The sequence below is a fragment of the Mandrillus leucophaeus genome, unplaced genomic scaffold (assembly GCF_000951045.1).
Source record: "Mandrillus leucophaeus isolate KB7577 unplaced genomic scaffold, Mleu.le_1.0 Scaffold1342, whole genome shotgun sequence".
Classification (NCBI taxonomy): Eukaryota; Metazoa; Chordata; class Mammalia; order Primates; family Cercopithecidae; genus Mandrillus; species Mandrillus leucophaeus.
In genome coordinates, this window is record NW_012101302.1 from 414867 (window position 1) to 442107 (window position 27241).

Below are 27241 nucleotides of genomic sequence, written 5' to 3' on the forward strand. Positions count from 1 at the left end.
AAAAAAAAAAAAAAAAAAAGAATTATTTGGTGACCGAATCTCCTGTAATTCAGGTGGGTTAGTATTTCTAACCTTACTTCAGACATCTGTGTATTGGGACAACAATCAACTTATTTGGTTTAATTTTGGGAAAGGATTTAAGGTTTTCTGCTGTACTAAGGCAGACTATTAGCTTGAAAGTTATTTTTCAGAATCCTGTAAAAACAAAACAAAACAAAACAAAAGACTCTAGTGTTTTGAGCCTAACACAGTATTTTGAATAATCTGAGACTTAAAATACCTTCCCTCTAGCTTTCTTCCATTGCTGTTTGCTCTCTTTACTTATGCAAACAGGCTTCCTTATCCTCTGAGGCTCATTGAGCCAAGACACCAGTTGGAACAGAAGCATGAAAAAGAAATACAACACAGTTTTAAATTCATGATACATGCCCTGATTTATTGCCATCAAACTGGAAAGAGGCCAAGTGACAGAAAATAGTGTTTACTGAGGAGCTCTAAGCTGCTTTTTTTAGGAAGAGGGGACTGGAAATGGTTCCCATTTTAAACACTGTCTGAAATACTGCCAAACTAGAAAGTGAATGGGATGGCGATGTCAAAACATAGGGAAAGAGTCCCTGAAATGGGTTCAGATGGTCAGTCTTCCCTAAAAGTTGCAAACTTGAGGAGCAGACTAAATGTAAGAGAGTGTTTTTACCAACTGGTAAGGTTGTAGCCTGCATCTAGACACTCACAACAACCAGGGGACCCCTTTGTTCCTGAGTCCCTCTCCTCTCCTCTGACTGGGGTGATCTATACAACCTGAGGAGTATTGGCCAGCATTTATGCCCCCACCATCTGCAGGACGGTAATAGAGTCTGAGGAACTTACATTCTGCCTGGGGAGATGTGACTGTTATATAGTAAATTAAGGAAATACTTAAATTCCAAGTGGGCGGGGCAGACAATAAGAGCAGTAATTAAAAGGAAGAAGTGATAGAAAAGACTTTTCTGTGTGCTAGAAAAGACTTTAAGGAGGATAGTACGTTGAAAGAAAGAATCAGATTTAGAGAAGGGAGGGGGCAGGTTTCTGAGGTAGGAGGAGTGACACGGGCAAAGACAGAGGAGGGATTGTGGGTGAATTATTCAGAGGCAACATACCTGTGTGTGCTTGGGGAACACATATTTATTTATTAAGAATAAATCAACCTGTAATAAGTTCATGTTATGTACTTATAAAGATATACAGATATATTTACTTCTGCTCAGATCTCACAACCTGATGAGGTTGGCAGGAAAGTTGTTTCATTGTAACAATGACAATGCTGAGCTTCAGAAGATTAAGTGGATTTTTTCAGGCTACAAGCTAGCTGGGGGCCGAACTAGGACCGAAATGACAACCCCCTGACTTTGACTGCAGTTACTCTTTCTCTGTGACTCTCTGCCCAAGATTCCTTACGTTTCCTAATTTAGACTGGGTCTGGCTCTAGCGGGTAAAGAGGTCAGGTAAGGGAGGTATAGGAGGACATTAGCAAAACAGAGCCCGGGATCAGAACACGGAAGGCCGGAAGTTAGGGAATGAGTCCTGCAAAACGAATGTCACCCCCCTGGTGGTTAAAGGCATTCTTGGGCAAAGGGTCTGCAGTGAAAGTAAATATCAGAGGCTCTTATTTATTTAAATGAGATTCCCACGGGGTATCCATGGCCTCTCATCACTACACGTAGAGCCATGTGGGAGAATCTACCATATAGGGGAGGGTAAGGTTCTGTGTGATTACATACTGTCTGATATTCTTAGTATACACAAGGAGGAGAAGACTAGAGGAGGGCTGAGGACTCTTAAAATCCTGTCATACCGTGGTTTGTCCACAGATTGTAAGGGTCTATGGCAAAGTATGGGATGAATGAAACGGAATCTATGTATGAATTTGAAGTTACAGAAACAGGTAATTTTCTGTCATCTAACATCTAAGCAGCTTTGCCCTAGAAACTCCTCTAAATATATTCTAAATATGTGCTTGTCCTTAATTTAGAATAGGGAGTCCAAAACCATTAATAGTAAGTCCCTTTCTCTTACCTATGTTTTTACTGTTTTGTGTTTTTACTTAAACATTCATTTTATTTATTTCAGAATAGTGTGTTTTTGAGCACAAAACAGTCAGAAAAAAAGACCTAAAATATACCAACCTAAAATAAAACTTCGGTATCTGGGCTCCCATTGAAATCTGAAGAAATATTTTCAGATGCCATAAAGCTAATTAAAAACAAACCAAGTAACTAAAAATACCATCACCACATCCTTTTGTAGCTGCCTTAAATCTTGTTTTAAAGCTAAGTGTGAATCAATGAATAAATCTGGAGAAATTGTTTTTCCCCTTGAAAAATTGTTGTTCCTAAAACAAACATTTCCTACCCAGAATGTCCATATGAGCAGGCATAGAAACACAGGAAAAATAAACTAAAGCATGTCTATTTAGAATTAATTGTGATCTGAAAAACAAAACAATACAAAAACTTCATCCCAGAAAACGTTTGTTAATGTTCCATTCAAAGGCGATTGAACACGTTTAATTTCCTTGAGGGAGAGTATTTTGTCATGCGGAGAGAATTCTTAGAAGGGAAAGCCTGCAGGCAGCAATACAGACAGCTCTGATAGAGAAAAATAAACAACAGGATCAAGTTGAGACCAGATTTATTAACCATTTTTGATAAAATATTTGGAAGAGGTACACAGCCTGGTGACTTGCCCTCTGAAAAATGCCAATAGTCATAAACTTCAGAAATATTTTATAAGGTTAGGTGGATAAATAGAAAATTGGTTGATAAATTTGAATTTAATCAAATGCAAGAAAATTGACTGATACATTTGTATTTAGTCAAATGCAAAAAGTTGTTTACAGAAAAATGATTTATAGAGGCTTGCTTCTGAGCTTAGTGATGACGCAACAAAGGGCAAATAGGCAGCGTTCATTGCAGACATCAGCCTGGTGATCTATTTGGGATCAAAGATCTCAACAAAGACCTGGTCATCATCACAATAAAATTTCACATCCTCTCACCTCCAAGGTGAGCAGCACTACGCCCACTAGCCTGTGGAGTGTGGAACACAGTTCTAGCTTCAGCTCAAGAAGACCTGGTAAAATTGGAGAAGGCTCAGGGAAGGGCAACTAAATTAATCAAGAGAGTGGAGAAGCTTTTGTATTAGGTTAGATAAAAATAGTGAGACATTCTCAGAGAAAAGATTCAAAAGGACCTCTTAAAAATAGGGTTATCCTCACTGTATCCAAAATAAATTACATTTTCTCAGATTCCTGGTGACTAAAGTATTTCTTTTGATTGCTTTGTCTTTCCTCTTTTTTCTTTTCCCCAGAAAACAAGGGTCACAGAATGAGGATGAAAGACAGAGGGGTAGGTGAAAAATACCAGGTCTGAACTAAAGAGAAGGCTAAACTTAGAGTAAAAGACATCCTGTTGGAAAACTGCAATATCAAAAGACAAACACGACCAACTCTGTGCAGGCTGAATGTGACAATGAATACCTTCTATGTGACAAAACGTAGGCCTGAAGGTCATCATAAAACCTTTCCGCAAGGTTTTCTAATAAAAGTTCTAAAGTTTCATAGTGCCCAGGACCTGGCTATGAAACTCTCTTAACCCTGTGAAATGTGAATAATAACCATTGAATTAACCAATATCTAATCAGCCAATAAGAATAATGAAGATCAAAATTAGGGAAGGAAAATAACATTTATTGAACAATTACTGCGTGCCAAGTATTCATGTAATGTTCACAGCAGTCTTGCAAAATAAGTATTCCTTTGCAGAGTTCACAAATGAGAAAACTGAGACACGTGGAGACTGGTAATGGAGGTAAATAATGGAAGTGAGTAGAAAACTCTAAGCTGTCTTGGAGACAAGAAGAGGCCTTTTCAAATGGCCCTTTTTGGCCATAATTATGCTAACTGTTCAGCAGAATATCTGTAGCGTAGATGCAGTCACTACCAGCCCTCTCTTCCAAATCATCTCTTTGGGTTTTGCCCCAGTGTGAAACTATCACTATAAATTAGTATTTGTTTGTCTTCACCCACCTCCAGCTGATCACTGCTCCCAAGGCTGAGAACAATATGTATGTGCAACAACGTGATGAATATCTGGAAAGTTTCTGCAAGATGGCCACCAGGAAAATCTCTGTGATCACCATCTTCGGCCCTGTCAACAACAGCACCATGAAAATCGACCACTTTCAGCTAGGTTCTCTTAAACATTTTAATTATATTATTGTTTTTCTCATATCTAAGGTGGGACAAACTTTATGGGCGAGGTACATGGGGGATCCAAAAGAAAAGGCGGATGTTCAGAGGGCTCTTTGGTTGTGATAACACAGGTCAGTTTGCCTGCTTATTTAAATAGCCATTCCAGGATGGTTCTGGTTTAAGTTTTCAGCACTGTAAAAAAGGAAAACATGCAAACACTCTATTGTCTGAAAGTCAGTAAGGTGGAAGAAAATGGGAAAAGTAATACAGTGTGGGAGAGAATCAGAGAGACATTCAGACACTTTTTCTGGGTACTGAGTCTCCTTGCCTGTGCCAGCCCCATCTGATCTTCCTGCAGACTCTGCTGCAGGTGACTCATCACAGATGGGACTTGCCAGACGCTTGGAAGTACTTGACTCTGGCAAGCCTGAGGAAGGAATTAACCAGAACTGAGAGAAGCTGTTAAGATAAATGAAAAGTCACTGAAAATATGGACTGAACTGCACCCAAGTCGTTTTGGAGAGCAGAAGAATTTGGCTGAATTTAGAGTTTTCACAATTTTACATATTAATAGTACATGTGAGACTCATAAGGCGTACAGCCCAGTGTTGGGCAGCTGAGATCTAACTCATTGCAGTTCTCATGGGAATGTTGTAAGATTTACTGTGATTAGTTAAGCCGCATAGTCAGAAGCCCAAAATATGACCCACCCAGTTTATTTTATAATTATTGCATCTCTGGGGCTTTATTTTTTAAAAAGCTTTTTTTCTTATATGTATTTTCTACTGTTTTGTTGTTGTTCATGGTTTAACTACAAAAAAAAATCCCTTAGAGTAATCCTTTATATTCCATTGTTTGCATATTCTGCATGGTTGCCATAAAAGATATTTCATCTAAAAGCACCTGAAAGAATATAAAATATATTTTAGTAATATATAATATTTGTTAGTCAACATTTAACTTCAATACACATAACATTATCGCACAGATATTTCTGACATGCAATTTTGGTGTAATTGAAGACATATCAGTTATACTATGTCACGATAATGTCAACTTGATTTGAATATGGTCTAGCTTTCTAAGTCATATTTTTTTTATTGTGGTAAGTACACTTAACGTGAAATCTTTCCTCTTAATACATTTTTAAGTGCACAATACAGTACAGATAACTATAGGTACAATATTGTATAGCAGATCTCTAGAGCTGATTCAGGGTTAAGTATCAGTTATGCATTCCTTACTTTAAATAGCCCACCTTCCTCTGAGACGGCTACAAAGGAAAAATAAATAGCATCCTTTCCAATGTTCCACCATAAATGATTGTGGATTGATGATTCATTTTTGGACATTTATCCTGCACCGTATGTATAATTTAGGGGGAGAACAAGCAAAAAAGGAATTTTCTTAACCAAAACAACAACAATAATGATCATACAAACAAAAGACAAAAAATGAATTCTGGAGACAGACAGATTTAAATCCAGGGTCACAATTTACTTGTTGTGTCACCTTGGGGAAGCTACTCCTAAGTCTTAGTTTAGAAGATAATCATATCTATTTCACAGGATTAAATAAGATAGTATACAGAAATGCTGGTCAGGTAACAGGCACTATTATGTGGTCATCCTCTGCATCACCATTTGATCTGGTAGTCATCTGGAGATCAATGAGCTGTCACACTTGTCACTAGAGCACCTATAATGGCAAAACACTTGTTATTGCTTTGTGCTGATTGCAGAATGTTGACACACGAACCCTCACAACAGCTCATCCAGATCAGGCTGCATTATTATTCTTGGTGATAAAACTGACGCCCAAGAGACTAATACTACAAAGCCACATGTATATTGGCTAACTAGGATTCAACCATTTGTTTCCTGGATTTTTCAAATAATAGCATGAGGGCAGTGAGCTTAATTACACTCCAGATGTCCAGAAAGGAAGTAAGTATTCAATCCAGCCAGAGACTGGTGTTGGCTAGTGATGAAAGCTCTCACAAACCAGGTGTTCCCAATGTCAAATGTGTTACCTACCAACCCTTCCACAAAGTGTTCTCGTTCCTTATTTCAGAGAAGTTTGGAAAAATCATTACATCTTCCACCTCAACTTCTATATGGTCCCATTATAAGCATCTGGTACTGCCTTGGCAACTTTTTAGCATAATCCTACTGTTTTCTAGACATCTGGATCGAATATGAACTGTAGAGGGGGCTGCGGGGTTTTTTTTTTGTTTTTTTTTTTCTGCCTTATTGGAAATCAGGTATTATGATTTGGGCATTTTCCTCACTGAATGGCAGCCTGGACCTGATTTGGGCAGGGGGATCTTTTACTTTGCTTCTCATCTAATTCCTGGAAGGCCTCTCTCTCCCTGTGTCATGTCCCAGGTTACCCTTATGGGAAAGGCTGTAGCACTTTCAGCCAAGACTGGGAGTCAGCCATGGGAAAAAAAGAATTGGCATGAGCCATGGACTCAGTGAACCAAAAAACTCCAGCCTTGACTGACTTTCAGCTGGAAATCCATCAGATGGCCTTACTTTTCCTTACAAATAAATCAAGCTCTGCCTACTATTCCAGACTTTTACTGGGCCTTGAAAGCAGGGGCACACATCCAACTACAGTGTAGGCCGTACTCACCAGCTGGTCCATCTTGCTAAAAGTATTTGGATATCACCGATGAACCTACAAAAGCCAAGAAACTTACCTTAAGATTTTAGGGTTTCATGTAAATAAAGTTATTTATGATTGAGCGAATTCCAGTGCCTATCTGGTTTTGCCAGCACAGTGTATATTGCATGTAGGATTTACAATGGCCTAACACATAAAGGCATTCTTTCTTGTTAGTGGTATTTAAAATGTCAGTCTAGGATAGGAATGTTGGGTGTGTTTGTTAAGTGAATGGATTACAGACAAATTTTGTCAGATAGGAAAAACTTGCTGGCTAAAGGCACTTCATTGCAGAATGAAAAAAGAAGTGGGGGGGAACGCACAGCAAGTGTGTTTCTTTCTTAGCAATATTTAGAGATGAAAAATATTTTGACATTGGCATTTTATCACCAAATTTTAAGAGCTAGAATACACAGGACATTTAATAGGGCAAGGGAAGTTTTTTGATAGCTTCCTTCAAAGAAGGGAGAGTTTGAGGGTAATCAAGAGAGGTGGCAAAGTTCATGGAGGTGGAATATGGCAACAAGGAGAGAGAAAATGTTGAATTCTTACTAAGGACTTCATAAGTGAATTTTTTAAATGAGAATGGTAGGCCGGGTGCGCTGGCTCGTGCTTGTAATCCCAGTACTTTGGGAGGCCGACATGGGCGGATCACTTGAGGCCAGGAGTTTGGGACCAGCCTGGCCAATATGGTGAAATCCTATCTCTACTAAAAATACAAAAATTAGCTGGACATGGTGGCAGATGCCTGTAATTCCAGCTACTTGAGGGGTTGAGGCAGGAGAATTGATTGAACCTGGGAGGCAGAGGTTGCAGTGAGCCAAGATTACACCAGTACACTCTAACCTGGGTGACAAAGTGAGACTCTGTCTCAAAATAAATAGATAAATAAATCAATAAATAAACAAAATGAGAATGATGGTATACAAATCAGTCTAAAATACCCTTTCTGTCTGATCCTGTTGAAGAGAATTGTTCTTTCTGGAGAAGCCTCACAGTCAACAGGATCCATAACAATTCAGAAATGCTGCTTTGCCTCTGGGGCAGTCCTGAAAAATTGACCCTCTGCCCCCAACTTCTCCTTTCATCAGTGGTGACAGTGCCTGGCAGCTGCCTTCTCTAGAGCCTGCAACACTGAGCTGGGAGGAGAGGCTGGATGAGTGCTCAGACTTCCACACAGTGGCCGTGTGTTCCCCTCTGCTTTGATAAGTCTTTACTTACCAATCATTCTGTGCCCTAGAGACTAGAGAGCCTGTCTCCTAACCTAGTCAGTCTTCTTAGTCCACTGCCATTGCTGCCTCCAACATCAAGCATATCAGTGTCAAGACCAATCCCTGACATTCCAAGGGGGAAAAGTGCCTGATATGTCAAATGTACAAAACAAGGGTTTGAAGAATGTAGTGGAGGGATTGGCTCTTCCAATTGTAGTCATCAGATAAGGTATTGAAAATGTCAGAGAATTTTGAAAAGTAGGTTGATTTAATGGAGGGACCTTGAAAAATGAGTAGGTTTTTTTTGTTGTTGTTGTTTGTTTGTTTGTTTTGATAGGGTAATGACTTGATCAAGGTATTTTTGTGTAATATTTCAAAGAAATGATACTTTTTTAAAATTTTCAAAGTCAAAGCTATATAAAAAGGTGTATATAGACAAGTCTTGTATCTTTCCTGACCCCTTTACCCTGCTACTCCCTGCACCCACAGGTAATCATTTTTGTAATTCCTTATTTATTCATTTAGTGCTTTTTTAGACAAATACAAAGAATACCTATATATTTTTTCTTTTTATACAAAATATAGCATATTATATATACCATTCCACACCTTGTTTTTTTCACTTAAAATATTTCTAGGAGATCTTTCTTTATGAGTATATTGCAATCTTCCCCATTTCTTATCAAAAAATTGTGAGATTCTATCACAGTTTAAACATTTTGTCCATGGACACTTGAACTATTTTCAATATTTTGTTCTTATACATATATCACACATACATAGAGTGATATATGAACAAGGTTACAATTAAATTGTGAAATTGTGTGTACATCTTTCCAATAGAGTCTAAGAAGCAGGATTGTTGGACCAAATACAAAATGTAGTTTGAGTGGATACTTCCTGATTTCTCTCCATACAAGTTGAATCATGTTGCAATTCCAACAGTAATGTTTAAAAGTGTCTATTTCCCCAAACCTCTCCAATTAATGTGTATGATCAAACTTTTGGGTACTTTTGACCAGTGTAATATGTGAAAAATGGTATCAGTATAGGGTAGTGTTGGTTTGCATTTCGCATTTTGTGAGTGTGATTGAACACCTTTTCATGTTTAGGGAGCATTTATATTTCCTTTTTAGTGTTCTTTGCCCATTTTTCTACTGAGTTGTCATCTTTTTCATCTCAATGCATAGGTACTCTATATAAATTGGAAAAAATTCAGACTCCCACCTCCCCTTTCTACTCCAAGATAAGGACTCATTTGTTTAGGAATGAGGTCCAGGAATCTATAGTTTAAAATGTTGCTCAGGTGATTCTGATTTGCTATTAGGTTTGATCTAGAGCAGAAGGCTGGGTAGAGGATCGGAGAGGAAGACAGGGCTAGAAATGCAGTTTGGCACCTGAAATTAGATTTCTAATACCAAGACGAAGAATTCAAACTTCATGTGTAAACCATATGAAGTCACTAAATATTTCTGAATATATTTTTCAAATATATTCATAACTTTAAGATTGTATGGAGTCAATCTGTAGGACAGCAAATCACTTGGAGAGGACACACTTTTTATTAATAAGACAAGTTGTTCTTTCTAGAGAACAAGTGATCGGGAATGGCCAGGGGAGTCCCACCTATCAATTCAATCAGGTCACTCATCTCACAGTGGGGTAGTAGATCGGAAAATGACCCACTCATAGAGTAAAAGAGGAGTAAGCAGATCAATTGCAAAGTAATTTAAACATGTCTATTTCCAATCAAAAGGAAGTAAGTTCCAAGCTGGAGGCCAAGGTTGTCCTAACTGAAACAACCTGCCATGGACTGCTCAGCACTCCTGGCAATGTTCTTGAGAATAAAAGCAATTTAGCTTCTGCTGGCATCTACCTCCTGGCTTATCTACAGCACAGCCAAGAGAGTTTTGGCCCCTGCTGACTTGTTGAAAAGAATAGTTATATTTTAAATGCCTTACAAATATGTTTTATGTAAAAGACCTAATGCATGCAAAACCAATTTTAGAAAATAAATATATATGAATGTGTTTTCTTAAATTACATTAGACTGTGTTGCGGGTTCACAAGGTCAAAGGAAAATGTGAAGGTTTTATGGCGGGTTTTCTACACAGTCCCAGAATCACTCACCTTATCTATACCTTATTACTGTCTTTTTCATATGATATCCTTCTTATGGGAGCGTTCTTATGATTACCAAATCCTTACTGAATGCCAGTTGTATGCTAGGAACTGTGCTAGGCTGAAAGGATATAAAAGGTGACCAAAACTCAGTCCCTATTGTTGAATTATTCATATCTAGGGGGAAGACAGATATGTAAACAACTGATTGCAATGCAAGGTGATTAGCTTGAAGAATACCAAAATATTAAGTGCACAAGTGAGGTAAAGACAGGTTTCACAGACAATGAGTACTCATGTGGATAGCATTCCAGGAAGAGAGGACAGGTTTCTAGAGACTGAAAATAGAGGGCTGGAGCATAATGTGTGGAAGAAGAGTTAATATATAAGCTAATGATGCCATAAATGATCTTGCATGCTATGACAAGGATTTAGATTTCCTCCTCTGGGACAGTAGCTCTTTGTCTTTAGAGTCCATAACAACTACCCAGGAAAATTTTTTTTTTTTTTTTTTTTTTTTTTTTGAGACGGAGTCTCGCTCTGTCGCCCAGGCTGGAGTGCAGTGGCCGGATCTCAGCTCACTGCAAGCTCCGCCTCCCAGGTTTATGCCATTCTCCTTTCTCAGCCTCCCAAGTAGCTGGGACTACAGGCACCCGCCACCTTGCCCGGCTAGTTTTTTGTATTTTTTAGTAGAGACGGGGTTTCACCGTGTTAGCCAGGATGGTCTCGATCTCCTGACCTCGTGATCCGCCCGTCTCGGCCTCCCAAAGTGCTGGGATTACAGGCTTGAGCCACCGCGCCCGGCCTACCCAGGAAAAATTTTAAATGCAGATTCCTGGGCTTCACCACCAGTGATTCTGAGTCAATTGATCTGGATCCAAGGATTGTAATTTTAACAAGTACTCCTGGTGATTGTGATGAAGGTGGATAGTGGATCATACTTTTAAAAACTGCTAGAAGAGATTGGGAACTTTTGAAGCAATGTCAGAGGCTAAAGTAGTTCAGGCATTAGTGGAATTACCTGAACTTAGGCAAGAGAGGGTTGGAGGAGGAGAATCCATGGATGTCACAAGGAAAGCAGTTACAGATGGAAGCTTTAAGCATAATGCCTAGCACATATTTGGTGTTTAATATGTTATAACTGAAGCTGAATTTTCTGCAATGTCGTTGCTGTCTGTAATTAGTCATGGAAGGACAAATATATGAATAAATTTAGTACCACCTGAATTTGACTGCTGATGTTTGGGGTTGGAATTTTTAAAGAATGGCACTCTAGGCAAATGTCGCACTTCTAGGGCCAGACTTTATCGACACGTAACAGAGTTCATCTTCCCTGGGAATCCCTTACCTCAATAATTTTAGGTCCAAATCCCACAAAATGGGCTTGAATCTGTGAAGCATTTCAGCTGGATCAGGTGCACATAGACAGTTTAGACAATGTTTCCTAAAGATTTTTTTCTTCCGGCTGGGCATGATAGCTCACACCTATAATCCCAGCACTTTGGAAGGCTGAGATGGGTGAATCACTTGAGGTCAAGACTGCGAGACCAGCCTGGCCAACATGGTGAAACCTTGTCTCTACAATAAATACAAAAAAAAAAAAAAAAAAAAAAAATTAGGTGGGCATGGTGGCACATGCCTGTAATCCCAGCTATTCAGGAGACTGAGGTGGAAGGATCACTTGAACTGCAGATGCAGAGATTGCAGTGAGCCAAGATTGCATCATTGCACTCCAACCTGGGTGACAGAGCAAGACTCCATCTCAAAAATAATAATAATATTGTTTTTAAAAAAAGAATTTTTCCTTCTAAGCCCTGTAATCCGTACAATCATTAGTGAGCTTAAACAGAATTTGGATAAATTTAACAAGAACCTGCCAAGTCTATGTTGCTTTTCCAGACTAAACAGAACATCAACACTGAGCCCTGATTTAGATGGAATGCAGAGCTCAAGAAAGACCTGTGGCAGGAGCAGGAGCTGAGACAGGATGTAGCTTCACAGATACTGGCCTAGACTGGACTCTGTCCTGCTATAGAGTTGCCACCACCCTAGTCTGATCCAGTGTTGATTAGGACTTTCATTGTTTTGCTTTGGCAGATTCTCTTACTCAGCACAAACATGTAGATATTCCTGTAATCTGTGAGTGCAAAATATTTTATTTCTAATGTTTGGTTGAAATATTTCAGAAAACATTTTGGTTGAAAGAAAACAGGCTGTGAAATTGGTTTCTTGCCATATACTAGTAAAGCAAAGTTTGGTCCTGGGTCCTCTCTACCCTTGAGCGTGAGGCATTTTGGCATAGCAGAGAGAACACTGGGTGGGAGTGAGGTGATGTCACCTGAGTCCCAACCTCACTCTGTCATTAACCTGCAATGTGAACTTGAGCAAGTCACTCCTCATCTCAGGGTCTGTGACAGATTGGGTTTTCTGAGAAACAGATTCTGAGACTCTGAGTTTTGCCTGCAAGCAGTTAACACAGGAACAATACTTATGAGGGGTGAGGGATACAAGACTGGACAGGGTGAATTTGAGCTGCAATAGAGTTGGCTCTTCCGAATTGTCCACTTTGAGACAAAGGGGATAGCTTTCATATCTATCCCCTCTTCTACTACATCAACCATTGAATGTGAGCTGTCCCATGGTAGGGGTGTGACTTGGGGAAAGGTGGCTCCCTTCTAAGCAGATCAGTTGTCAGAGATCTAACTGCTTATATTGACAGCACCCTTAGTTCTGAAGGTAGCATCTGGACAGCACAGCACAGTGTCCACTACAGTTTCCTTAGTTTCAACCTTAATAATATGATGGGGTGGAGCCAGATAATGTCTATTCTGGTTCTAATTAGGAGCTTGAACTCTGTCCGAGTTATTGGTTCTAGCACTCAGCACAGAACCAACTCTGGACATTAGTGATAAATATTTCATTGAATGAACAAAAGCAAGAATGAATGTATGTTGGGAATTAAAAATTATAATTTCCAAGTACAAGATAAAATCTGGTTTGTAAAGTCTTAGAATCAGAACATTAGTTGTTAAGAACATTTTTTAAAAACCAGTTTTTGAATGGTTTTCTTTATTATTATTATTACTATTCACAAAGTAAAATATGTTCCTTGTTAAAATTTGAATAACGTAAGTATGCAGAATAAACAATAAAAGTTTTCACTTCACTTTTCCTATGGACTTTTTCCTATGTGTGTTTCCATATGAATATATCTTCTTTTGTTTTTATTTCCTTATAACCAAGAATAAAGTCATACTATGCATTTTGTTTTGCAACTTGTTTTTATACTCAACAAGATACATTTAAAAATATAAATCTAATAACTGTAAATTAATTTAAATTTTTCTAATAACAAAAATGTACATTTGAAAAATAGTTTATATGCATGAGACCTATCACCTTTTATGTTGCAGACAGTGCTTGGTTCTCATCTAGGCTCTCAGCTCCTTTTCCTTTGGACCACCTCCATGAAGCACTGTTATGACTTTGGGAAGGAATACAGATTGATTCTTTCCCCTCTCATTTTGATTTGCTTTGGAGAAATAAAGTTTCTTGTTTATACACTTTCAACAATCCTAATCAAATAAAAGTAACAGTTAAGTTATAATTATCCCTTTTTTATTAATGAAGAGTAATGTCTGTGGTACTCAAATTATAACATCTCATTTGCAAAATTGTGGTTGTTTTTACTGTGGTATAGTATTGCAGTACAGTACTGTTCACTGGGTAGTGCTGTTGGTAATAAGTGATAGGCTCTCATTGCTAATTTTCCTGTTATCACATACTTGCTAACGTTAATTTTTCACATTTGTTTTTAATATAGGGGATTATTTTGCAGATAAAATCTTAGGTAGGGTTGAGAGATACACTGTGACTTGTTTGAGAGGGAAGAAGTAAATAAAGTTCTTCTGTCCTTGAAAATGTTAAAATGCTTTCCCAACATACAAGTTGCCATGTAAAACCACTGGTATCTTGATTTTCACGCTTCCCATTAATCCAGTGACACCTTCCGGAACCATTCTGAATTATAAGGATTTATTTGAGGGGGTTGATAATTGAAAAAATATATAGTGATTTAAAATTTCCATAAATTGTCACATTTTGTTTGAAACTGTATTCACTTACAAAAGTTGCATTATGAATAGCTTGACTTCTTTTGGAGCCAAAATGAACCTGTGACTAGGTTTCAACAGAAACTCTATTTTTCTCTATAGATATGACATGCTTACTGGGTCCCAAAGTTAATTCTATACCAAAAAAGAGGAACAGACACAGATTTTAGACTCAGAATTACGTTTAATGGAAACAGAACTTAACAAAAGTGTCTGGGTTGGTCCAGTTCCCCGGTGAGTTGGGGTGAAGACTGACTCCCTGGGTGAGTTGCAGTCTTCTCCTAGGTGTGACTCAGCAGTCTCCACTCTCACTTTGTTCCTGTTTGCTATGAACAGGATGGACAGAGATAGAGCCTTGATCATCTATAGAAGAGTAGCTTTCAAAACTTTATTCGTGTATTTGTTTCTATATTTATTAATTCACTCTGAAAACTTTTGTTCAAACACAATGTGAGTTGAATATATAACACTAATGAAGGCTGGTGTGATTAGGCCCAGAGCCTTCACCCATTCACTTCCCAGTGATTTCTGTCTTGCCACACCCATATTCATTCACATTTTATTTCCCTTAAGATAATGAGAAGCCCATGCGAGTGGTGGATGATGAAGACTTGGTAGACCAGCATCTCATCAGCGAGCTGAGGAAAGAGTACGGAATGACCTATAATGACTTCTTCATGGTGCTAACAGATGTGGATCTGAGAGTCAAGGTACAATTGCTTATTTTGAATAACATAATGCTATTTTTTAGAATAGCAAATCTGAATTGTTTTGTTAATGACATTCAATTTATGAGTAAGCATAAATTATTTTATAAGTGGGAAGGTTTTGAGATGAGCCAAATTTTCCATGTTGTCGTATGAATTTGCATCCAGAAATGTGGTATCTGGCAAAGACTGAGTTGGAGTGACTTCCCACAGCCCAGCTAGTTGACTCAGACTAAATTCTTTTCTAACACCAATGTTTTACATTCATAAGAAACTGGTTAAAGAGCTATGATGTGCCAGGTCCTGGAGATAAAAGGTGAAGAGTGGTCTCTGCCTTCAAGAAACCCATATTTAACGTAGGCCTATCTCAGAGGGGTCTAAAAGTGTGCTTCCTGATCCAATGTGGACAAGAGTTTGGGGTTTTACACCTACTTTCTTTCTATGCTTACGGACAAAGGTTCTGAACCATGAAAAACTATGCCATGTAATAATAACAATAACAAAAATAGTCACTTTATCAAGTGCTTTCCTTATGCCTGGCACTTTCTTCAACCCTTTGCAATCCTTATCTTACACGTCTAAGATAAATGCTAGTATTATTTTTGTTTCACAGAGGAGAAAACAGAGGCCCAGAATGGTTAAGTAACTAGCCCAAGGTCACCATGCAGTTAATGTTGAACTTCATTCCCACAGAGGCTGGCTCCAGAACCCACTGTCTTAACAATTCTGGCATACTGGCACTATATCACTGAAAATACATTTTACTAAAGTTTATCTTAATACCTTTTTAAAGCATTCCCTAAACAATTTTTAAAACAACTTATCAAAATATTCTTTTAAAGTTCCAGGCTTCTGAAACCATGTAAATGGGGAACATAAAAAATATTCATGAAAAAGTCATCCATATACCACGCTTGTGTGAGAATCTTCAGGGGAAAAAATGCTGTCTGTGCTATCAGAATAGCTGACCCAACATGCAATATGTTTCTGGATATGGAGAGATGGCGTCATTAGCTAATTCTGAACATGTGTTGTCCCATCTCTAATGAGAGAGATTGGGCCAGATAATCTCTAAGGTCCTTACCAGCTCTCACATTCTGTGATTTACTGAATTCCCACAAAGGGTGGAGCTTCGAGCCATGTCCAGACTGCTCTCCAGCTTACACTGATTATGCTCAGCCAGCCCCTAAATCCATCTAAGGTTGCTTTTGTAAGTCCAGGCAACTGTGATTCAGGAACCTGAATTTCATTGTCTTTAAGTTGGATCCCAACTTATTTCTGAGAATATGTAAAAAGCATGACTTAATATTAAGTGATGCTTACTCAGTAAAACAATCCCTGGGACCACAGAACAGGCCTTGGTGGAAAACTACTCTTATTGCTCAGGTTACACACTCGCACATGTCATTCCATTTAGTTTCCTGTGTTAGGTACAGTGTTTCTCACTTCTTCTCCAGTTGTTAGTCAATAGGAACCTTAGTGCCAAAGGTAGAGAGGTGAACATAGGACTTGTATGGTGAGGAAGGCATGGACCCTTTCCAACAAAAGGAGTGTAGTTAAGAATTCCTTGTAAAAGAAGCAGTTGTTTCATGGAATCTAACCCTCAAAACATCAGCAGAGGGTACTATTGCAGGAGAGCATTTATGAAGCAATATGTCCTCCAGGCTCTGATTTCAAAGATTTCCCCAGAGCTCCTCCGAATTCTCACAGGTTCTCTATCCTCTGAATAGAGAAAAGAAATGCACTTGTACATTAAATGCATTCTATTCTTTCTTAAACAGCAATACTATGAGGTGCCAATAACAATGAAGTCTGTGTTTGATCTGATCGATACTTTCCAGTCCCGAATCAAAGATATGGAGAAGCAGAAGAAGGAGGGCATTGTTTGCAAAGAGGACAAAAAGCAGTCCCTGGAGAACTTCCTATCCAGGTACATCACCTTTGGAGTCGTGAAAGAGGAAGGTGCAAATTTGTTCTGAGTGAGCTCATGAAAATGCCAAAGAAACACAGAGCCCACATGTGTTTACAGAGAGTAACCCCCACTGGAGAAAAACCTACCCATCTTTGACCATTGGGCTTTGTCTTGTCCTGTTGAAGTGTCTCTGGCTACAAGGCTGGCTGGGTTCAGCTCCAAGCATCAGTGTTGATTTGGTGGCTCTGGATAGTTCTTTTCTCCTTTTTTTTTTTTTTTTTTTTTTTTTTGCTCTTTTTTTTGGTACAGAAAATAGAATCCTGACCTCCCAAGAAGGTTAATTTACTCAGTCAGTAAATCTGGAGATCTCTGCATCTAGCATTTCTATTTTGCATATTTATTTATTAGGCCCCTTCTGGTTCCAAACAGGATTTGGCACACTGTGCTGGATTTTCCGCTTCCTTCCAACTCTGCAGGAAACAACAAAAGCCCCACTAAGACCTCAAAAGGAGAAATCCTCTTGACCCAGTTTCATGAATTTTTCGACAGTGTCATTTATTGAAGGCCATCTTGTGACAACCCCAGTGTCCATGGGGGAGCAGCATACCCAGAGAAGAGTGTGAAAACAACTCAATCTGTTACAGGACAAGGGTCCCAATCCAGGGTTCTTGGATCTCGTGCAAGAAAGAATTCAGGGCGAATCTGCAGTGCAAAGTGAAAGCAAGTTTATTAAGAAAGTAAAGGAATAAAAGGATAGCTACTCCATAGACTGAGCAGCCCGGAGGGCTGCTGGCTGCCCATTTCTGTGGTTATTTTTCGATGATATGCTTAACACGGGATGGATTATACTTGCCTCTCCTTTTTAGACCATATAGGGTAACTTCCCGACATTGCTATGGCATTTGTAAACTGTCATGGCGCTGGGAGTATAGCAGTGAGGATGACCAGAAGTCACTCTCATCGCCATTTTGATCTTGGTGGATTTTGGCTGGCCCCTTTACTGGAAACTGTTTTATCATCAAGTTCTTTATGACCTGTATTTTGTGCTGACTTCCTGTCTCATCCTGTGACTTAGAATGCCTTAATCGTCTGGGAATGCAGCCCAGTAGATTTTAGCCTCGTTTTACCCAGCTCCTATTTAAGATGGAGTTGCTTTGGTTTAAACGCCTCTGACAAATCCACTTTTCTCCCTTCTCCTTCACTCCCCCGATGTAGGATGAAACTTCTACAAAAACTTTGGGGCCCTAGGAGGTGCAAAGTTGCAGAAAACTATACGCAACAAACTTACAGAGGTCCCAGTATAAACGCCACTCCAGCTATACTGTGTGGTTAAGGGGCTCCAGAAACCAAGCAAGCATGTAATACACATTTAGTGCTTGAGCCTCCAAGCCAAATCTTTACTCATGTCTCTAAAAGCACATTCTCTATATGTGAGACAGAGCTTTAAGAAGGATATGATTAGGAAGTGGATAATCTGAATTTTTACAGATTTGTGAAGCTTGGGTCTTCTAGGATGTAACATCATGATATATAAAGAGTACAGAACTTACCATTCATCCAAGTTTTGAGTCTGCAACTTACTAGCTATGTTGACCCTTTTCAATTAAACTGCCTGAAAAGTCTCTCACCCATAAAATTAAAAACAATAGCAAGCAGCTCTATCTCCATCCATCTCCATTTCACATAGCCATTATACCTGTGACCACGTTTTGTGTGCTAATCTCTGGGCCAAGCACTTTCACCTTCATTGCCTAGTTTTACCCTTACAAGAATCCCATTATCTAAACACTGTGACTATTGTCATGTTGCAGGAGAGACAACTGAAGCCAATGGAGGTTAAGTAACTTTCATCACTGAGCTAGTGTCAGCTCTAGGAGTCAGTACCCTGGGACAATTTGACTCCCCAAATCTACCTTCTCATCTTATGCTCCTTTTGAAAATATGATGTGAATTATTATTAGTTCTGAACCTAAAGGCCTAGAATTTGAAGCAAAACGAAGAAACTCTTAAAACCACAGAATTTCAGCTCTGAAAGGAAACCAAGGCTCTTCCTTCATCCAAATTCTCAATGCAGTGCAAGTATCCAAAATGGAAATAGAAGGCATACACCTTCATAAGGACTTAAAATCAACTCAGCCTTAGGGTCAGCCTCCACTGAGAAAGAGCTCTGAGCTTCACTGGACAATGCATTCTCTTTGTCTGGTCTCAGGGGTACTAAAACACCAACTTCTGATCCAAGATCATCACTTTAGGTGACGATAATTGAAATAAATGTATTAAATGTATAATGCCTATGTGAAATGATGAGGTTGTTTAATTACTGGGTTTATAAGCAAGATCAAACATTATTCAAAGCCCTCTTAAAAGTGATGGCAAAAATTTGCTGGGTTATGAATTGGAAAATAACATTTAGAAGACTAATTCAGAAGTTTTTCTTTTCTTTTCTTTTCTTTTGCTCTTAAGGTGCTTTTGTTTTTTTCTTTTTAAGGTAGAAATTCTTTCGAAGTTTATTTTTGATTTTAACAGTGTTAAATATATTTCAAGTTATAAATTCAAGACTTCAGTTCCAAAACTTCTGAATTAGGCTTCTAAATTTTATCTTCCAATTTGTAACCCAGCAAACTTTTGCCATCGCTTTTAAGAGGGCTTTGAATAATGTTTGATCTTGCTTATAAACCCAGTAATTAAACAACTTCATCATTTCACGTAGGCATTATGCATTTAATACATTTCTTTCAATTATTTGAAATTAAACAAACAAAATCTTTCTGAGTACTTAAAGATCTGTAAGTTTAATAAGTTAATTTTACAAATACAGTGAATCTAACATTCTCTCAGATATTCCAAAAACTGCATACACTGTAAGATTTCAACTTAGCCACACGTCTAAACCAATTACTTAATTACACATTCTAATTTGGAGTTTCAAGTTGTCATTTTATTAGGCCAAATTCTCTTAAGCTTCACAATAATATAAATTATATATATATACATAATACATATATAACCAGAATTATATATACACAAACATATATATAATTATTACTATGTTACTATAATTTTGATTATTTGGAAACTTTTTCTTCTTAATTCTAAATCTTCCAGGGTTAGTGCTCTATCCCAGTAAATTCAGGTTGCCCACCCTATAAAGCAGACAGTTATCATCCAATTCATTGATGTTACTTAAAACCAGAGATTTGTCATGAGACTGGCAGTTATAGACATCCTCAGAGATTCTTCTTACCATCCCTAGGTAGAGTGTCTTTTTATAACCACTGTCATGGGTTTCAACATTTTAAAGGGAAAGCTGACATCGTCTCAGTTTTCTTCATTCACAAAAGCTTGTAATACTCCTGTAGGTTGATTACTTAAATTTTGTATTTTTTTGATTCTTAAGAAATGTACAAATACTATAAAGTCTTTTGAACTAGATAGGGTCCTAAGATGTGTAAATGTATTTTCCACCTAATGTAAGAGTTTTATGGGCTCTTATCTTCATTACTACTATAGGAATATACATCTTTTATGGATATTCAGAGATATATATAATTAAAATTTGGATGTCCCATAATGGTACCTGACTTGTGGTCACAACTCATAAAATCATTCTGCTAATAATCCTAAATTATTGGAAGGATTAAAGTGGAATAGTGTACTACTTAAAGGCACGAGCAAGACAAAATGAGTTTGATTCCAGGTTCCTCCATTTACTAGCTGTGTGACCCTGAGCTAATTACTTAACCATTCTGAGCTTCAGTTTTCTAATTTGCAAAATGAAAATTGTAAGTGTATTTTTGTTTAAGACTATTGTGAAGGGTACATTCAATACTAAAGGTAAAGATGGCCCAGGACCTAGTACAAAGCAGGTAGTCAATAAATGCTACTTATTAGTAGTCCTAGGGTCAGTTACTCTGGTCCTATAGAGCACTTTGCCATCAAGGAAGAGTTACCAGAAAGAGATTTAGTAAATACTCCAGAATTGAAACCTAGGCAAACAGAAATGAAAAAAAAAAAAAAAAAATTACAGTCCTGCAATTAAACCAGTATCCAAATGGGAATTTTCCTTCAAATTTGCTGAGTGGTTGGTGGGTTTACACAGGCTAGTTTCAGCTGACCAGACTCTGAAGCCAGTCTAGTCTTCAATAGCATTCATTTGGTTCAGGGTATAATCACCTTTCCCTGAGACAGAAGCCCCAAAGAGTGGGCAAATGCATACTAATCTGGGCATGCCAGTTAAGAGAAGTAAACACATTCATAGCTTGTAAAGTTTTTATTTCCTGGGAAGCTAACGTGACAGAAAAACAATTTGTCTAAAATAAGGGTCTGGGTCAGTTTCACAACTCTTGTTACATCTTTTGGAAGTTTCCTTCTGTGTCATGAGCTGGGACCTTGTATCTTAATGTGAAGGTCTGTGGGAAGCTGAATCATGACTTAGGGGAAATGACCTTCTCTTAGTTGTGTCTGGGACAGGGAGTCTGAGATCCCATCCCTCTCCAATCAGGACTGCATTCAGTGTGCACATAGGTAAACAAACTAAAATAGACCTCACCCAAAATAGCTCCTTCCAAGACACCCTACAGCTCTGTGTAAGGCCAGGAAGGCTGGTCTGGTTTGGATGCTGGCTAGGGGGCCAGTGCTGGTCTGGCATGCCTCCTAAGGAAGCAGGAGAAGTACCTGAGACTGTCATGTTTGCGATCCGACAGCAGTCACTGTTCCTTTCCTAAGAAACATTGGATAGTCTCAGAGGCTCCTCTCTTGTCCTTTGTGCCAAACACATTCAGCTCCCTGTCCTCAGTAGAGATCTTAGTTTTTCTTTCCCTTTAAAAAAAAAAAAAAAAAAAAAAGGCAGAGGAAGTGAATGTAATGTCACAGCAAGCAATACTTGGCGAACCTTGCGACAGGCATCCATTCAGAGGTTGTATTTCATCAAACTATCATTTTCTCTTATTCACCCAAACCACTATTCCCTCAAGAGGCCATTTTCTTTGGGGTTGAAAACTCTCATGTTCACTCCTGATGCTAGAAGGAGCACAGGGATCAAAGCCATGAATAAAATTAACCGGCTGTCAGCTCTATGAGTGCACTAACACCCTGCAGTCACCTGCACTGAAGGCAAAAAGCAAAACTCCAGTGAAGATGGAAGTTGAGACAACTCTAAACAGTTGCCCCTTAGATGCATACCCTCTCTCTTTTATACCCTCTTGCAGACCCTGATAGCAGCAGCCAAAATATCATGTCTGAGGGTAGCAGATCAGGGAAACCACTGGACCAGGAATCAGAGAAGTGTCTGTATTTTGGTAATGCTTCTTAGATTTACTAGTTGGGCAAGTTATTCACTTCTCTAAGCCTTGTTTTGTTATCTGCATAATGGGGAAAATAATCTGCAGCCTCAATGAGCTCTAAAGAAGAACCATATTGCATTGGTGAAAGTGAGCTATAAAATGATACACAAACCTAAGGACTGAGTAGGTTATTTGATGGTGCTGTGATGGATAATGTCAATGTCTGTAAATGGATTAAGTTCTACATCTAGAAGCCTGCAGATTAAGACATAATCTTCTATATCCATGTCATCATGTGGATAACTTGCATTGATAAGTTTGAGAGCTGAATTCTTGTAACATTCCTGTGAACAACATACTGCTATTTTTTATTTTAAAAATAAGGAAGGCCGGGCACAGTGGCTCACGCCTGTAATCCCAGCACTTTGGAAGGCTGAGGCGGGCGGATCACGAAGTCAGGAGATCAAGACCATCCTGGCTAACACAGTGAAACACCGTTTTTACTAAATATACAAAAAAATTAGCCAGGTGTGGTGGCACGTGCCTGTAGTCCCAGCTACTCGGGAGGCTGAGGCAGGAGAATCACTTGAACCCAGGAGGTGGAGGTTGCAGTGAGCCGAGATCATGCCACCGTACTCCAGCCTTGGCGACAGAGTGAGACTCTGTCTCAAAAAAAAAAAAAAAAGGAAAAGAAAAGAAAAGAAAAAGAAATAAGGAAAAACTGAGACTTTGGTGAATTGAGTGATCTGCTCAACGACACCCAAAAAGACAAAAAGCCTTTTCTACTACTCTACTGTGTTGGAACTGTAGAAACAGAAACTAAGTTTACTATACATTCTAAAACCTTATGGTTCTAGGCTGAATATCATTCCACTTCACAGAAGTACTTTGTAAGCATTGGCTCTTATTCATAATAGGGTACATTTTAGAAATTGCATTTGCCTCTGGAAGAACCACTGGCTACTGAGGAAGGTACACAGGGTTTTGTTTTTCCAGGAATCCTCTTTGAACCTTTAAACCACTATTCCATTTTCCTTTTTCCTGTCACTGTAATCTACTTAAAATTCAGTTACCTTTTTCTACTCTATCTCCCATCCATATATTCATTTCTTAACTCCCTCTAAACTCTAGCAGTCACTCTACTAAGACCAGTTCTCTTCGGTTACCTTCTGAGTTTCTCATTTCTGTTGCTACAGTCTAGTGTACAATTTTGGCCTGTCTTCATTGCATCTGAGAGTTTGTCTCTCCCCAAGTGACCTCATTAGGCATGGTGACCACAGACTCATGCTTAACACGTCATGCTAATGCCAAGGCAGAAAGACTGTGAAGTTACAACAGAAAAACTACAAGAGTGTGGCAATGCAGTTTAATGGCTTTGAGAAGCTATGGGATAGTTCTAAGCATGTGTTTTTTTGTTTTTGTTTTTTTTTTCTGGGCACAGAAAAAAATTGCTAGCCTAAGTCACTCTGGTTTCCTACACTGGTTTCTATTGTTTGAAGCAGTAAGGAATAATGGTGTCCTGCTTTTTTCCCAGGTTCCGGTGGAGGAGGAGGTTGCTGGTGATCTCTGCTCCTAACGATGAAGACTGGGCCTATTCACAGCAGCTCTCTGCCCTCAGTGGTCAGGCATGCAATTTTGGTGAGTGGGAAACTACCTCATTACTGCTTTCCCATACCACTCTCCTCCCGGTCAATTCTAAAATGGAACACAGAATCTTAGATCATCAAAATGATCCCCAGTTCAGACTGTTCAGGTTTCCAGACACATACTCTATTATATTGAGTATAAAGTTGCTTTTAGACTGGAGCTTTAGTCTACTGTGGATTTTTTTTTCCCCTCAATATTCTCTCCTCTCTAGTTCTTCTTCATTCATGTGTTTGAAAATATCTTCTGATTTACTTTTAATGATCTGTATCATTTGTCTTCAGTTATTTTTTTTAATTGTCTCACTTAGGTATTATCATTCACTTAGGTAATACTTGAATATCTACTTACATACCATCACTGGATACTCCATAGATTAAATGTCTTTTTTTAAAATAGGAGTGGCTCTGGGAATTAATATATTAATTGAAGCAGACTATATTGCCCTTCTCTTAAAAATGATTTTTATCTTCAAAACTCAGAAGACTTAGTGAACAAATTTTATAAAAAAATGATTTTTATAACCGAGCACTAAGAAAGTAGCAAGATCTCTTAAGTAAAACCTTATTTGAAAGACAAGCAAGCCAAAGAAAAACATAGTTTACTGTTTTTTTGTAGTGAATCGCTCAGTATTTTGAAAACGAATATATGCTTTATTTACCAAACATTTTTATTCTAGTGTCCTGAAGGAGCTAATATCATTTTGGATATGGATATATAGGCAGTAAAATGAATAGTATATAGAACTTACTACTAAGTTCAATGATAAATCAAGAGGATGACTACAATTTCAAGAGTAGAAGTCATGAGTGAAATCTCATATGAGATATGCCTCTGCAGAAGGAGAATTTTGAGAGATTCACTGGGCAGGGGCAGGGGCAGGGGGAAGTAGCTAAGGGCAACAAATTAAAAAATTCTCCGGTAGAATATAGATGAATCACCATTATTTTGATGCCTCTATTAGGAGGAAGAATCATCTTCTAGTTACAGAACTGTGCTTGATTTTTTTTAAAAAGGGAGGAGTGTAAGTTTTGTAAAGCATTAACAGAGCCAAGGTCCTTGTTATGACCTAGTATGTGTAAATTATAAGTACATTTTAATTTTAAGGTATGAAATAACTCAAAGGAAGGCCAAAACCAAGCTCATAATAGTAAGAACAATAGAAAATTCAGAAATTTTTATTTGTACTCCTATTATCAAGGTTAATAATTTAAGACTTTATATTAACATATAAATTTGATTGTGCCAGTATTCTTAAGCTCACTTTATTCATAGCCACCAATGTTGTCAGTTAAGATAGAAGTTCTTACAGCAGTTAAGAACCTTCACAAAAAAAATATAAAGCCACACTTTGTTAATTTTCCAAAGATGCTTTTGTAGCAGCTATGTGGTGGTACTTTATTTTTAAATCTTTGCACACAGATCCTATGTCACATTGTGAAAGCAAACCCTTTTGTACTATACCCGAAACGTGAACAAATAATGTTCACATGTATTAATTAACGAATAATTAAATTGATGATCTTCCCTTTTGAAAACATGACTAACCAATATGTAGAACAGAATACTTCACTTCTCTGGGAAAAGAGTAAAGGTGAAAAAAAAATTTCTTGAATAGCATTGTGCCTAGATTTTAGCTTCACCTTAGAAGTGCTCTCCTATGGCAGTGTTCAATTTTCTCTCCTGGACAATAAACAGCACCAACAATCTTATTATTAGTTCCAAGTTATTACCCTGACCTGGTTGGGATTTTATTTGAAACTATGAAAGCTTGATATGATGGCTTGACAGCCCCTTTGTCCTCCTATTTTCTTTCTCCGGAATTCTCTTCATGTGCACTTCATCTTCAAAAGAATTCCAACAAGCTACCAAGGCATGACCTTCCCCCCTGTCCTGAAACTTTAGCAGAGGATATGAAGGCAAGCTGTGCTTGCTTAAATGTTTTGCCTTTGAATCCTCTAAATTAGTGGTTAAAAAAAACAAAAACAAAAACATATCCTTTAAGCTAACACAGTTTTGTGTGAGAAAGCAGAACAATTTCTTTAACCATCACAATTGATGGAGTCTATAGTCTTTTCTCTGAAAGTTAAGTTAGCCATAAAAGCTGTTATAAATTCAGAACACTAACTAGCTTAGATCAGCTCAGATATTTTAATGTTCCAATGGCTTCATCTTTTCTTTCTTCCTTCCTTTCTTCCTTTCTTTCTCTCTCTCTCTCTTCCTTCCTTCCTTCCTTCCTTCCTTCCTTCCTTCCTTTCTTTCTTTCTTTTCTTTTTTTGTCATTTAGTAGAATGAGAATCACAGTTGGTCTTCTTTGAGGTTTTGGAAGTATTTGCTTCCTTATGGTAAAAATTTTAAATGGATGATTCTTCTCAATCAGGTTATGCTCTATATTCTTTTTAAATTTAAGAGATTTTTAATTGTCAGATATCAGGGCTTTGTGGAAAATGATGACTTCTAATCCTTTCCTCTAATTCTATGGTTTTCTTTTTTCTCTCAGGTCTGCGCCACATAACCATTCTGAAGCTTTTAGGCGTTGGAGAGGAAGTTGGGGGAGTGTTAGAACTGTTCCCAATTAATGGTAATGTGTTGTTATTTTGAAGCAGTATGAACTAGTGTTAAGTTCAGTTAAATAACATTAAGCTATATGCTAGCAGTGGGTGTATCTCTAAGGTGAACAAAGTTCACTGATTCCTCCTCCCACTTCATGCACTTGTGCATGTGTGCATGTGTGTGCACAGGATATGTAGGGGAAGGGGTGTGGAGTACAGGGACTTATATTATTTCTAATATAAACCATTCAAAGTAACAGTAAAACTATCCATTTTTCTTAACTAAAATAATGCTTTTGGGGGGTCCATATAGGCCCTTATGGTTTACAAAGCATTTTCTTCTATTTTACATCATTTAATTCTCACAATAGTTTTGTGAGGTACATAGGTCATATCTCGTTGATTCCCTTTCAACAGATAAGGACATACACGTAAAGGCTCAGAGAAGCTGAAAGATACACACACTAAAAGGCTCAGAGAAGCCAGGCACAGTGGCTCATGCCTGTAATCCCACACTTTGGGAGGCCCAGGAGGGCAGAACACTTGAGGTCAGGAGTTTGAAACCAGCCTGGCCAACATGGTAAAACTCGTCTCTACAAAAAATATAAAACTTAGCCAGGTATGGTGGCATGCACCTGTAATCCCAGCTACTTGGGAGACTGAGGTAGGACAATTGCTTGAACCTCGGAGGTGGAGGTTGCGGTGAGCCGAGAGCACACCACTACACTCCAGTCTGGGTGACAGAGCAAGACTCCATCTCAAAAACAAAACAAAAAACAAAACAAAACAAAACAAGACTAAAGGT

At 38.3% G+C, this 27241-nt stretch overlaps 1 protein-coding gene across 4 annotated transcripts in view; it reads left to right on the forward strand.

Annotated features, from left to right (window-relative positions):
* Positions 1 to 27241, forward strand: part of CCDC80 (coiled-coil domain containing 80) — a 36445-nt gene that overhangs the window by 7379 nt on the left and 1825 nt on the right. For 3 of the 4 annotated variants that reach the window (XM_011973108.1, XM_011973110.1, XM_011973109.1), the window contains 5 exons: positions 4070 to 4226; positions 14913 to 15049; positions 16828 to 16976; positions 23775 to 23878; positions 26385 to 26465. In XM_011973108.1, the coding sequence (XP_011828498.1) occupies positions 4070 to 4226; positions 14913 to 15049; positions 16828 to 16976; positions 23775 to 23878; positions 26385 to 26465 (628 nt within the window). The remainder of the gene's footprint in view (positions 1 to 4069; positions 4227 to 14912; positions 15050 to 16827; positions 16977 to 23774; positions 23879 to 26384; positions 26466 to 27241) is intronic. The other variant, XM_011973112.1, reaches the window with a different exon arrangement.